This window comes from Miniopterus schreibersii (genome assembly GCF_964146895.1).
Source record: "Miniopterus schreibersii genome assembly, chromosome: 1".
Taxonomy (NCBI): Eukaryota; Metazoa; Chordata; class Mammalia; order Chiroptera; family Miniopteridae; genus Miniopterus; species Miniopterus schreibersii.
In genome coordinates this window covers 59,494,903-59,509,818 of record NC_138101.1, presented here as the reverse complement: position 1 = coordinate 59,509,818, position 14,916 = coordinate 59,494,903, and the positions used below count along the sequence as shown (strand labels likewise).

At 36.2% G+C, this 14,916-nt stretch overlaps 1 protein-coding gene across 1 annotated transcript in view; it reads left to right on the top strand.

Annotated features, from left to right (window-relative positions):
- Positions 1 to 14,916, top strand: part of STPG2 (sperm tail PG-rich repeat containing 2) — a gene marked incomplete at both ends in the record, with an annotated part of 128,969 nt that overhangs the window by 70,398 nt on the left and 43,655 nt on the right. The window contains 2 exons of the mRNA XM_081153780.1: positions 1,576 to 1,735; positions 7,416 to 7,576. Of these exons, the coding sequence (XP_081009906.1) occupies positions 1,576 to 1,735; positions 7,416 to 7,576 (321 nt within the window). The remainder of the gene's footprint in view (positions 1 to 1,575; positions 1,736 to 7,415; positions 7,577 to 14,916) is intronic.

Below are 14,916 nucleotides of genomic sequence, written 5' to 3'. Positions count from 1 at the left end.
ATAATGCGATTAACAAGGTGGGCTTAAGACACAATTTTTGGTTTGTAGGTATGAAGACAGATTATGTTTCTGGGATCCTTATTTATTTAAGGAGTTGTCTGGTATTTTATCTAAATGCGTTGAATTTCCTTAAATCTTCACCTATTAATCTTCACACATAAGATTTCCTTTATAACAATGCTCTTTCCCTAGCTGTGTATTAGAAACACCTGGAGAATTTTAATACCTTCTAATACCCAGTGCCTTCTTCCCTCTCTCCTAGAGATTGATTCAGTTAGTCCAGAATAGGGCCCAGGCATTAGTATTCCTTTGAACTCCTCAAGTAATTCTATATGCAGCCAGGGTTGAGAACTATCATTTTTAAAATCTAAATAATAAGATAGTACTTAGTATAAAAGTTCAGAGAGTCACTTTTGTTATTTCCATTAAATAATTGTTTTTGGTAGTGTTAAGATTTACCTACTGTATAATATTTAAAGGGGCATGTATAATATACTACCTTCTGTATAAGAAAGGCGGGAATATAAGAAATGTACACATACTGTTTATCTTTATATAAACACATCAAGAATAAACCAGAAAACAATGAAGCTGGTTACCTACAAGGGATAGTGAGGAGATGGAGTGGAGTCACTGGCATATTGCAATAATTTCTACTGGCTTGCAGTATCCAGTTGTTCATTTTTCCAGTTTTGCATGCTGTTTGATGTTATGTTGGTAGCATGAAATTAGTCATCATGGAAATTAGCAAAAGTAATAAATATGCCCCTCCCCCAGGGCATAGCATCCGTGGGGTAGAAGGAAAATGAGAGAGAGCACCACTTCTTTGAGTATACTTTTAAATATATATATATTTGTCTTTTGGAAGCATGTGCATGTTCCGTATATTGAAAAATAAAAGTAAATCAATAATGGGAGGGTTTTTTTCCTAAAACAACCTAAAACTGAAATTAAATGGAAAAAAATGAAACATTGTATTTCAAATGTATATTTTTAACCACATTGAAGGGGAAAAAGAGAAAGAATAATCCAGGTGACCACAGTATTTGGCTATATCGGTCTTGACTAGGATGGAGAGGGCATATATATAATTTTTCATTAAATGGTTTATATATATATATACATATATATGCATGTCTATATATATATATAGAGAGAGAGAGAGAGGGAAACAGAGAGACAGAGACTGAGAGGGAGTAATGGATAGACAGAAAGAGATAGAAACAGTGGGAGGGTGGGTAAACAAAAAGTAGCAAATGGCATGGTATGTTAATAGATGAATCTGGGCCATACCTTATCATCTAGAATCTCATATTGAGATGATTTCCTTCAAAAAGTCTATCTGGCATAGTAAAGTACATAATGCATAACTGTATTAATATATAGATGACTTTACTAAAAGCTATATATTTTGTGATTTGATAGGTACCATATCTTAATTCATCTACATTTTCTTTACTCCACTAAGAATAAATTAAGCTCCAGATTTTATATTACTGAGAAGGAAGCTTTTAACTCATGAAATATCAAATGTACTGTAGTTTCTCAGTGGCGTATTTTCCCATTCTTCACTAGAGATTTGCACCTATGAAATCAACCATCCCAGCTCCTGGCACATATAATGAATCTCGAACTGCTTTCAAGCCCTTGAAGAAAAAACCAACATCAAAAGAGACCCCATTTGGTCAAAGTGCTGCTCGATTCCAAGAGGACTCCAAGACAGAGGAAATGCCAGGTTAGCAATTAGTCCATGTATTACTACTGTTTAGCTTTATGTAACTTAATATTCCTAACAAGATGGATGTACCAGAAAGTACAGTCTTTTTGTTGTTGTTCTATGGTTGGCATTGTCATTTTAAGTCTACAATGCTTACTTAAGACATTAACTATACACTAAATACAGATAGATAAAAATAACCCATAATTTTGGTAAGATTTCAATTCAACATGTCACACATCTTATTTGTAATTTTCTATTATTTTCCTTTATTCAGTGAATTTCCTAGTTTTCGTTTGGTGGATATATATTACATCAACTATGTGGTCACTGCCAGTAATATAACATGATAAAATTCTATTTTGGGGATGTCCAATGACATATTTTAATATTCTCAGTGTGTATTCTAGTATACAGAGCTAAGAATATAGCACCAAAATAACTTACATAATTGTGAACACACAGTTATCTGTTGCTGAATAACAAACTTAGTTGCTTAAAATAAAAAGACTTTTCTATTATTTTGTGGGATAGCTGGGTGGCAGAGCTCAGATGGTGCTCATTCAGGGTAGGTACATAGCTCCAGCACTGTTGCCCCAGGATAGCTGGTCTTTGAACATGGTAGCTCAGGGTACCACAGACCTGGCAGGATGCTGCAAGGCCTTCTGTGACCTACTTTTGGGGATCCCAAGACATCACTTCTGTCACATTCTATTAGTCAACCAAATCACTCAAGGCAGCACATGCTGAGCAGAAAGATACGAAACTTCATCTCTCAGTGACAGGGTTAGCAAAGATTTGTGACCATCTTTAACCTACTACAGACTACCCTCTGGCCACAAAATACTTATATTTTTCCCAAATGCATTCTCAGGGCCTCCAGAGTCTCAGGGAATTATGGTATAATCTTGAAGTCCAGGATCTTGTTATTTGAGTCAGGTATAGGTACAAGTGAGGATTCTTGGGTATGGTACTTCAGATCAGCTTCTTACGTTGGACTCCTCTTCATCAGAAGAGCTGTGAACTAAAGATGCAAGTTGTGAGCCCCACTCATTCAACACACAATGGTGGGAGAGAGATAGGATAATCATAATAGACACTCCTATTCAAAAAAGAGGGAAAATTGGAGGCCCAGAGCAGTCACAGGCCTATAGCCATTCTGAAATCCAACCAAGCATGTTGCCATTTCCTAGATTAGGTCCCAGTTGGGCTCTTGAAATGATTTTCCATTGTCTTTTGTTCTGCCTTTTGGGCTCTTGGTTTCATCCTTTGAATCATCTTTTCTTTCTATAAGAAATAGGCTGTTTGCAGCTGGAGCTTTTTAAAAAAATATATGTTTTTATTGATTTTAGAGAAAGGGAAGGGTGAGGGGATAGAGATAGAAACATCGCGAAACATTGATCAGCTGCCTCCTGTATGCCCCCTAGCGGGGATCAAGCCCACAATCGGGGCATGTACCCTGACTGGGAAACAAACCAATGACCTCTTGGTTCATGGCTCGATGCTCGATCACTGAGCCACACCGGTGGGGTGAAGCTAGAGCTTTTTCAGCCTTCTTCCTGCACATAGAAGATCGGGGGTCTATAAGCCACTTTTCATTTTGCACTGTTGTTTGTTCCTTTCATTCCAAGCTGGTACAATGTCTTACAAAAAGTTTGTAGATTTCTTATTGAATTTATGATCAAATATACTGGACAAGGCCATACTCACATGTGCTTCTTGGAAAAACCCTTGTCTAATTTGGGTCACCTTTGGTGATGCTGTGTTTCAGTACTCTTAAATTCTTAGGAGCACTATTGTCTTAGCCAAGCGGCAGGGCTATGACATATGGCCTTAAAATTCTTAGAGACCCTTTTCTTTAAGTGAGAGATTCTATGAAGTTCTATTTTTCTGAGGTCTTAGGGTCTTATAGCTAACCCTGGATTTGGTCTTTGCCCTCAGGCCATTTCTTACATTGAGAGCTTTTTGCTGTATGGAGAGATAGGATGAAAAACAGTTTTACTTTCAAATGCAGAAAATCTTGATTCCTTTTTATTTCCTATAAATTTTGCTTGAACACTGAGAAGTTTTAGCTCATATCTTTCTATCCATTCCTTTGTACACCCAGCTAAAAGAATCTAGTTGGCACTTTTGATATTCAGCCTAGAAATTTCCATAACTAGTATCTACTACTTTATTAGGTATTTTCTTCATAATTCCAAGCATTAGTTTTGTTAAAATTTCTGCCATTATATAATACAAATTATCCTTTCTCCACCTGTCAATAACATTTTCATTACAGTCCTTTAAGCCATCACTAACTGTTTCCTCAAGGCTCTTTTTCTAAGTCTTGAAGTTATTTCAACTCCTGACCCCATTGCCTGATCTCAAATCATTGCAACAAATTTTGCTATGGTAATTTGTTATGGTAATACTATACTTCCTGTACAAAGTGACTTACTGCTCATGCCATTGAGAGTTTTAGTCTTACTCTTCTCTCCTTCAATCTTGGCTATCCTGGTGGTTTCCTTAACACCACCAGCATTCAGTGAAAGTGATAGTCTAGCACTTCTCAGGCAAAATCATATGCTTTGAAGTATATGCCTGGGCTTGTTGAAATACTTGGAATTGGAGGCCTGAGCCTCTATGTAGAAGTCTGAGTGTCATTCTGGAGAGGTCATTTATAGGTCCTTAGCACTATCCTGGCTGAGCCTAGCTTAGTAGGGTTTATCATGAATCTGAAATCCAAATTATTTATAAATATGAATTTATTGAGTGATCCAACTGCCTTAAGATTGGGTCTTGTTTTCAGTTTGATGGTTCAGTGTATGATGTAAAAAGTAATATAAATTCCCCAAAGGTTAGTTTATTTGTGAAGGATAAAGTTGAATTATGATGAGCTCTAAACTCTAATTATGAACCTTATTTTAAGAATTAGTGAAAATGGCTTTCATGGAATTTTGTGGGTTTTTTTAAATGTAGATATTATAGTATAGTAATGAATTGGACCCATCAATCAGAGCAAGTTAGAAGGCACCCCTAAACTGTCTAATTTTGGGGTTTCTAGGCATTTTTACATTTAGTGACTGGAAAATTGATATGAAAAACTTCTACTATCAGCAAAATTATGATCAGGATGGTTTTTCAAATCAGAAGCTTAATAAGGTAGTACCTGAGATGTACACACCTTGACATCCCTCTATTTAATAAGTACTTAAGCTCACGTGTAATGTGGTATGTTATCCTCTCATGTCAGAAGAAAGATGAATATGAAGTACTTGTCTTTTAAGTATCTTAAATGGTGGCCCGGCCCGGCCGGGTATGGCTCAGGGGTTGAGCCATTGACCTAGGATCCAGGACATCGAGGTTCAATTCCCAGTCAGGGCACATGCCGGGGTTGCAGGCTCCATCCCTAGTCAGGGGCATGTAGGAGGCAGCTGATCAATGATGACTCTCTCATCATTGATGTTTCAACTCTCTCTCTCCCTTCCTCCCTCTGAAATCAATAAAGATATATTTAAAAAAAAAATGGTGGCCTAAGTAGTTTTCATTACACTTTCCATTTACCTTTTTCCTAAATGTTACCAGTGGAGGAATTTTGGAAGATGGCAGGAATGAAACATATTAGCATTTAGATTTTCTGAGAGTTGGCACAACAGAAATTTTGGTAGAGACTTTTGGGGAATAGACTTTAGAACTAGAATATTTAAAAAATTGGGGAGAGTTTAGGGCAGCTTCCTTGAGAAAAACCTTATATATATTGGGAGTACAGAAGATTTGACCATATAGAGCCATTTGATCACACTTAATCTAGAAGGAATCTAAAGTATTATTTAGCCTTGTGCTACTCAAAGTGCCTATTTGTTAGCTGTCTCCTGCTTACAGTGAGAAAGGAGATGCACCAGTATGTAAGTCAACAACTTTCCTATGGAAAAAGAATAGTTATAAAATGCTTAGTAAAATATTCAATTTACATTAAGTTGTAAGCTCCTTTTATTGTAGATTGTTCTTGGACCAGGCAGCAGTCCACAGACCACATTTTGTATAGCACTGATCTAGTTAATCCCTATTATCTTCAGACAAGAACTCGAAGCCCAGAAAAACAAAAGAGATTAAGTGACATTTCATACCTATTTAGTTGCAGAGCTAATTTTGTAGAATCCAGATAACATGAGTATAACCAAGTCAACTGTTCTTTCAAGTATATCATATTTTATTTTATGTATATTGCTGCTCACTGAAACTGATTTTTTAAAAATACTGAATTATAAAACATATACAAATAAGTATTTTTGATCTGTGGTTGAGAATCCACATATGTGGAAGGTCGACTTAAGTTATACACAGATTTTTGACTGCCTGGGGGTTGGTGCCCTTAACTTCTGCATTGGGTCAACTGTATTTGTTTCAAATATTTGAATGTCTTGATAAAAAAGTTTTCAGTGGCATAAAAGTTATTTATATTATTTGAATGAAAAAAGAGATTTTATTCTCTCATATTGGCACTGTAGAAAACATTCCTGGTTATAAATATACACTAAAAGCTAAAAGGCAAAAAATTAAAATAACTGCTGCAACAGGAAGATTGGATGATAGGTAGTTTTTTTCCCCTAAATTGATTTAAAAAATACTTTAATTGATTTTAGAGAGAGAGGAAGAGCAATGGAGAGAGAGAGAGAGAGAGAGAGAGGGGATAGAAACATCTATGTGAGAGAGAAAAATCAATCAGTTGTCTCTTGAACACACCCAGACTGGGTTTTGTGAGCTGCATGATGCTCAACCAACGGAGCCTCAAGTTTATTTTTAATGTTGCTACATACACTTTTCCATAATTTTTGCCATCAGGAATTTCTTCCTTCCTCCCTCCCCTCCCCCTTCCCCTCTCCTTCCTCCCTCCCCCTCTCCTTCTTCCCTCCCTCCCTCCTCCCTCCCCCCTCCCCCCTCCCCCCCTCCCTCCCTCCCTCCCTCCCTCCCTCCCTCCCTCCCTCCCTCCCTCCCTCCCTCCCTCCCTCCCTCCCTCCCTTCCTTCCTTCCTTCCTTCCTTCCTTCCTTCCTTCCTTCCTTCCTTCCTTCCATTTCTTCTCTGATTGAGGTATAATTTACATAAATAAAAAGAATTCATTTTAAGTGTACAGTTTGAGGAGTTTTGGTAAATGTATATAGTCAGGTAACCATTACTGCAATCATGTTTTGAGACATTTCCATCATTCTTAAAAAGTTCTCTCATGCCCTTTTGCATTTAATCTCCATTCCCACTCCTGGCCCCAGGCAACTGTTTTTGTCATTATGATTTTGCATTTTTTTGAAGTTTTATATAATTGGAATCATCCATTATTCAGGATTTTACATATGTCTTCTTTCACTTAGTATGATGTTTTTGAGGCTCATTTATGTTGATGCATTTATCTTTCCATTTTATCGCTGAGTAGTTTTCCATTGTTTGGGTATAGCACATTTTGTTTATCTATTCATGAGCTGATGGACATTTGGGTAGTTTTTATTTCTGTTGGGAATGTACCTAGGAGTAGAACTTCTGGGTCAGATGGTAGTACATATTTAACTTCATAAGAATCTGACAAATTGTTTTTCAAAGTGTCATACTATTTTGCATTCTGCTAGCAATATTTGAGAGTTCTTTCTAAAAAAGAACTTAAACTTACTCCATTTAAATATTTAAAAGCATTTTTATTCTTATATATTATACCCTTCATAATTTTAGGTCCTGGGTTTTATAATATCCTAAACAATACTGTCATCGACAACTCTAGCAAAGCGTGCTTAAAGAAACAAAGGAAAAGTGCATTTGGGTCTTCTGTTCCTCGGACTTTCTTCTTGCATCAGAAAGAAGCTTTTACTACTCCTGGGCCTGCTGCTTATCAGGTAACATGTGAATACAAAAATAATTCCTTACATCTAATTAATACCATTAATTTAGGGTTAAAAATTACATGTGGTATAAATGAGTCATCGGTATAAACCATGTAATTATTACTGAAAAGATTTGTATGGTAAATTATGATATAAGAATAATAATTAATTTGGTTCACATCTATATGTTTGCAGTTTTTAAAAACAATAGATCTTATTCTTTATCTCTTTGAGGATCTCATATATACTTCTTTAAATGCTTATCTTCATTTTAAGATTGCTCTGCTGTTTTATAAGAGTAAATTTAGGTCGTCTTTAAATGCTTTGGAGCTTTATAATTTTTGTGTAGAAGCCTCACACATCTTTATTAGATTTATTCCTAGGTATCTGATGTCTTTTAATTCTATTATAAATGGTATTTTTAAAATATTTGCATTGGTTAGCTTTCTGTAACTGGTATAAATAAATATAACAGACTTTATTAAAGATTTGTTTTATCTATACTTCTTGCTAAATTAAATGATTAATTCTATGAATGTATTTTTAGTTTTTTAAAAATTTGCCTTATGCCATTATGAATGGCAGGTTATTTTTTTCTTCAAATTTTTTTTTTTTTTTTTTTTTAAGAGATCAGGGAGATATATGTGTGTTTTTTTAAAGTTTTTAAAATTTTATTTTTGTTTAAAATATCACTGATGTCCCTTTTTCTCCCCAATGACCTGTTCCACCCTGTCCCATTCCCCTCCCCAGTCCCTCTCCCCACCATTGTCTGTGTCCTTGGGCTGTGCATATATGCATACAAATTCTTTGGTTACTCTCTCCCCCTCCACCCACCCGCCCTCCTCCATTCCTCTGACATTCGTCAGTCTGATCTATGCTTCCATGTCATTGAATCTATTCTGTTCATCAGTTTATTAAGTTCTTTAGATTCCATGTATAAGTGAGATCGTGTTTTTATACACTAACAACAAACTATCTAAAAGAGAAATTTAGATATTCAAGATGGGCAGAATAGGTAGAAGCCACACTCACCTTCTCCCAGGACCAAGCTGGAATTACAACTAGAACATAGAGCAATCAGCCTGAATAACCAACTGAAGACTAGCTGGTCTTATAAGCAAGGATTTACAGAACAAGCCACATTAAGACTGGCAGGAAGGGCGGAGACATGAAAAGGCCTGGTCCTGCTCCCATGAGCAGCGGCTGAGATCCCTGAGGGATAGCTCAGCTGCAAACATTCCCCCTGAGGAGCTTGGGATTTCAACCCCAGGCCAGGCTCCCCAGCCTAGAGCACCAGAGCCAGGAGGAGGCACCCACATAACAAATGGCTGTGAAAATCAATGGGGATTGTGTCTGCTAGGAAGAGATAGTCTGCTAGAGACACAGGTACCTCTTAAATGCACAGAATCTCATTTGCAGCCACTTACCTTGGGCTCTGGTTGAGGGGCAACAAAGTGGACTAGAGTCATATGAAAAGAGACTAGGGTTTGTGGCTCTAGGGAGAGAGCTGAAGGGACAGCTGCCAGAATCCTTGTCCTGAGTACTTTTCCCACACCAGAGATGCCATCTTTCTTGGGTTGAGCACTCCCTCTCTTAGGGCAGCAGCCTGGGGGAAAGCAATAGCCTCACCCTCAGGACTTCCTGTCATCCCCCGCTGTGGAGCTCACACCCTGCTGAAGGGTAAGATGCCTGGGCAGGAGTGTTAGAGGTCTGGGAAGACTCGGGATATCAGTAACTGAGTTGTGTGGCTTTGGGGTAGAGGCTACTCCCTCCACATTACCCAAAGCCTGACTGGTGCTCTCCCTCACCGGATATCCAGTAGCTCCACCCTCCCAACTCCTGGAAGCCCTGCTCTGCTGAGCTGTGGTTTCTGGCAGAATCTGGGATAGACTGAGTTGTGTGGCTCTAACATGGGGGCTGTTTCCCCTCACATGACCTACCAGTGCAGAGCACTCCCTTCACACAGCCAAAACTTGGTCTGTTTGGGCCTGATAAACTCTGCTGGCCTCACCCTAATGACCCCCTGAGACCTCACTCTACCACAAAGGTCTGCGGGTACTCGGCAGGTGGCAGCTAGACTTGATATACCCTGGGACATTTGCTAAATGGCTCAGACCCAACAGTGGCACCAAGTTTGAACCTGTATCAATCTGGTGAACACCACTTACCCCTACCTGGTGACTCACTGAGAACCTTTCTCCTGCAGCTTGAGCACTGACAGAGACTCTTTCAGCGACTGAGCCTAACAGGCAGTAGGCAGGTGGAGGCAGGTGAAAGTGGATTTTGGGGTGCCTTGAAAACATCTTGATGGGGAAACAGATTATGTGTTTTGTGACTTCTCAAATCTGTAGTTTTGTCATTCTAGCCCACAAGACCACAATAAATTTGTTTCTCAGTTCCTTAACAGTAACCCTTTGCCAGTGCTAAATCCAAATTCTTTCTCTCTTGTCTATTATCAACAAATGCCTCCAGGGATAAATACCTGCAAATTGATAGCTCACCTTTCAGACCTTCTACCCTTTTCAGACTCTTGGTCCCTTTTGTCTATGGTGATACACAACTCTATGAGGCCTTTACAAATAGGATTTTGTTATATTTTATCTGGGTTTTATTATTTTTAATTATTTTGGGGCAAATGTGGTATTTTGAATAGTATCCATTCCCTCTTAAGTCAAAGTGATTCAATAAGTAATTAATCTCCTGCACTTGTTAATTTCTATTCCTAAAGAGCAAAAATTGCAAAATGCTTTTGAACTTCTTTGTGTTGTAATTTTTGGTACCACACACATGATAATAATGAAATTATTATAAAAGTAAATTGTTTCAGTTTCAATAAATATAAAATCATGCAAAATAATAATGCTGGTTAAGATGCTCTATATTTGAAGGTTTTCACATTTCTAAGATGGGCTATTATTTTTCTGGTTTTTAGTGTGATAGAATATATCTATTTTCTTTTGAATGACTAGTTAGAAATAGTAATATAATAGTATGAGGAAAAGAGTGGAGAAGTACCGATTTCAGCGTTTAGGATAGAGAGGCACATAGTTTCAAAGATACACTATCTGAGGGATAGATTTTTTAGTAGATTAATGTTCCTCAAAAATGGAACAAAGAAAAAGATATCTCTTCTACTAGGTATTAAATTCTGAATTATTAAATATGAATATCAAATTCTGAAATAAAAACAGTGATGTGTATTAAAATGGGAAAATAAATTCTCACCCCTTTTGTATACACAAGGAATGTTGCTGCTGGTTATAGTTTAAATTATTAAATGAATACAAGTAGCTAAATTGTATGATAAACTGGAAAGAGTATCATCTTACAAGGAATATATAATTGCTAATTAAATTTTTGATTACCAGCTTCCTCTAGACTATTAGTTTACATCTTCAATGCTGCAGTCTTGAAGGAAGGCATATAGTTTGATTTGCAACATTTTACATAAAAGTTTCACATAAAAATATTTAAAAACCCAGACTTTTATATGAAATACAGAGCACAAATGCACAGCTCCCTTCCTTTTATAAGTTTGCAATGAAAGAATTAAAAAATTACATGAGCATTAGTTGAATATAAAAGAACAAAGAGATTGAAAATATGATAAATGGAGGCCAAACACAAGCTCAACATCTGTTTATTAGGCATTCCAGAAGCAGGATGCTGGCGTAGTAACTGGGAGCATTTGATGGAAAAAACAGTAAGTTATTCTGATCTGAATAAAGACATAATCTTTCAATTAGAAGAGCTCAATAAAATACCAAGGAGGGTAAATTTTAAAAGACATAGTTTTTCACATTCTTTTGCATTTTCAGAAGACTAAAAAAAATACCCTAGACTCTTTCAAAGAGAAAACTTGCTGTGTCACCTACAAAAGCATGAGGAACATGCTGATTATATCAACACTTTCTCAGCAGCATTCACAACATCTCAGAGCCATGAGATGATGGAATACTATTTTCTCAAATTTCTGAGAGAATAATTTGGGATGTAGAATTTTGCCTCTGTCTGAAATTTCATTAACTGAATGAAGAAAATAATTTTCTGATATGAAAGAGCTCGGAAAGTTTAATACCTCTACACCCACATATATGTTGTTCTAACAAAATGAAAAAAAGTGAAACGAGAAAGGTGACATAAATGAAGAGAAGAATAGGAACTGAGAATTTCCTAGATGGAGTAAAAAAAAGTGAAAACGAATTAATAAGGCGACTTCTGTTCATGCTTGGGACATTCTTCAAGAGTTAGGCGTTTGGTGACAGAATTTCTCTTCTCCATGTGTTTGGCCACACTTGTTGGTTCAGTAGGGAGTAATTATGATATGCTAGTCCTGTTTTAATATTATTCATTGATTTTAAATCAATCTACACAAATTGCACAAGATTTAATTACATAATTATAAAAATATAAGTATTAGAACTTTAATATCAATAATAAAATCAAGAGGTGAGAATTTGCAAGGCAGTAAAATGTTTCATATTTCTTATTGCATCATGTGGAGTGAATAGATGTCAAAAATTTAAGAAATTATAGTGTAAGACTTTAAATTTGTAATGGTAAATACAACCTCCCCCCAAAAAAACCCCAATTACCTTTAAAATAAATTACAGTTGACCCTTGTACAACATTTGAACTGCATTGAACCACTTGTACCAGATTTTAAAAAAAAGTAAATACCTGTATTGTTTTTGATTCCTGGTTGGGAGTCCATGGATATGGAGGTCTGACTGTTTGCACTGATTTATGCCATTTTGTATATGGAACTGGAACATCGGTGGGTTTGGGTATCTGCAGGGGTCCTGGACCCAATCCCTCCACCCCTGCAGTTACTGAGGGAAAACTAGGTTTCTGGGAAATCAAAAATTATATCCAGATTTTCGACTGCTAGGAGAGGTCAGTTCCCCTAACCCCCACTTTGTTCATGGGTCAACTGTATTTTTGGGAATGGAGCCAAGGAGAGAGAAAGGGGGACAATTTTACTGTTTATTTTAGACTTGAATATGATTTGATTTTGATTATTTATTTATTTATTTTTAATATATCTTTATTGATTTCAGAGAGAGGAAAGGAGAGGGAGAGAGAGAGACACATCAATGATGAGAAAGTCATTGATCGGCTGCCTCCTGCATGCCCCCAACTGGGGATCGAGCCCGCAACCCAGGCATGTGCCCTGATCAGGAATCGAACCACGATCGCCTGGATCCTAAGTCGATGCTCAACCGCTGAGCCATGCCCGGCCTGGCTATTTTTATTATGTAAAGATTATTTTAAAATAAAAATAGTACTCATTAATTCTAGATCACATATAAACAAAACTTGTTCATTAATACTTCTAAGAATTAGAAAGAAAGAAGGAGTACATGAGCTAAAGACTAAATTAAGGAAGGACCAAGATTTGGGAAGTAGAGAATTGAAGCTAACTTTTACCCTGAGGACATTTGGCAAACTAAATGACTTTGAAGTTTGTGTTTTTTTTTTGCTTCAGAGACCTTTAGGGAATGAAACAAAACTCTCTCATAGTGGATATTCTCAAAGATTGATTCATTAATACAGCTGAAAGTCCAAAGGGCAGCATATGCAGGTTAACAGTGAAATGCTAATGTCCAGGGAGCTGAAAAGAAAGATCCCTTGGCCCTGTGACATAGACTCTTGGGACACTGAAGATAGTAAAAATATATTAGAAATGGAATTCAGCTGAACTGTTTTGTAAGAATCAAAGTTATTCTGACTAAAAACTATATTCTGTTACCCTCAGTCTTTCTTTCCTTATAATTTCTCACTGGAATATTTATAGCAAGTTCTGAGATTTTTGAATAGTTTTTAATTTTATTTTACTGGTTAGCTAGTTTGCTTGTTAGTATCTTATTCATCCAACCATTAGTGGAGGAAAGCACCTTAAAATGAACTTTCTTACTGCAGGCCCATCAATACAAGTAAAGGATTTTATGCAAATAGTTTCTGACACAATGGAGAGTGAATTGGTCACAGTGCCCTTACATACTTCCTGTACTTCTAGTACATTTCAAAGTCTATAAATTTTCTACTTCATTGTCTAACTTCATCAGTTCAAAAACAAGTGCTGCTGGATGCCATCTCCATCTAAGCAGAGAAAGAAAAGTGAAGGCCACTGCTGAGTAAGATACACTGTGATAAACCAGATTCTAGTAGCTTGCTATTTGATTGGGTGCGATTTTGCCTGTCAGTACTTACATAGATGGTGAGAAGATTGCAATTCTGCAGTTTTAGATTAGTCATTTTTGACTGCCCTACATCAATCTCATAAGTAAATAATAACTTCAAAAATAAATGATTTTATCTTTTCTCTTTGGTCGATAAAAAATTTTGTACTTTTAATTTCTTGAGAATGAAATCTGTTCTAACTTTGAAGGTGTCGTGATTTGACTTTAGGTGGTGGGCACACAATGCAATATACAGGTTATGTGTCATAGAAATGTACACTTGAAACCTATGTAATCTTATTAACCAATGTCACCCCATTAAATTTAATAAAATAAAAAAGAAAGTTTATTATAAAAAATAAACCATTAACTGAAAATAAAATGAACAGCAGTAGAATGACTCATATTCTACATAATCTTTGAGACAAATTATGCTACATTTGTCTGCATAGTAAGTGCACTGACTTACATCTGACACTTACATTTTATATCAACCAGTCATTTTTTGTAGCTTATGTGGGGGTTAAAAGAAAGAAAATAATGTTGAAAGTGATATGAAGATGATGAGTGAAGACCTTAACTCCATCCTTTAAGTGTTTGATGTTCACATGACTACATACACACCCCTGCATGTGGTATAGTGATGGCATTAATACCATCAAAACCTCTTTGTAATAAATTTATGACTAGTGAAACATGACATTTATAAATTGACTTCAAATGTTTAATTACCTCACTCAGATGCACATATTCATGAGGAATAAACCTTGTTTCAGTATATTTAATTGCTTACGAATTCATATCTCTTTTCAAAATTACCTCCTCGGATGCAGGCTGCAATGCTGGATCCATTTATAGAAATCTGATCTCACTGATATGGTTGACACACAGATTCTGAACAATTCATAATATTACACTTTTGAATATCTGCTTATCATTATTATACAAATGTATATACAAATGATCCTTCTGTTGGTATTTTTTTAAGGATAAACAGTTCCACTATATTATTACAAATGTGAAGGGGAAAAGATACTCTTCCATCACATAAATTTAAAAAGTAGTTACTAAGTAACATTATATTGGTATTATCATTACAAGTACACAGGGAACAAATATAGAAAACTCTTACAAGTTCATATAAGTTAAAATGACATGGGTAGAAAAACA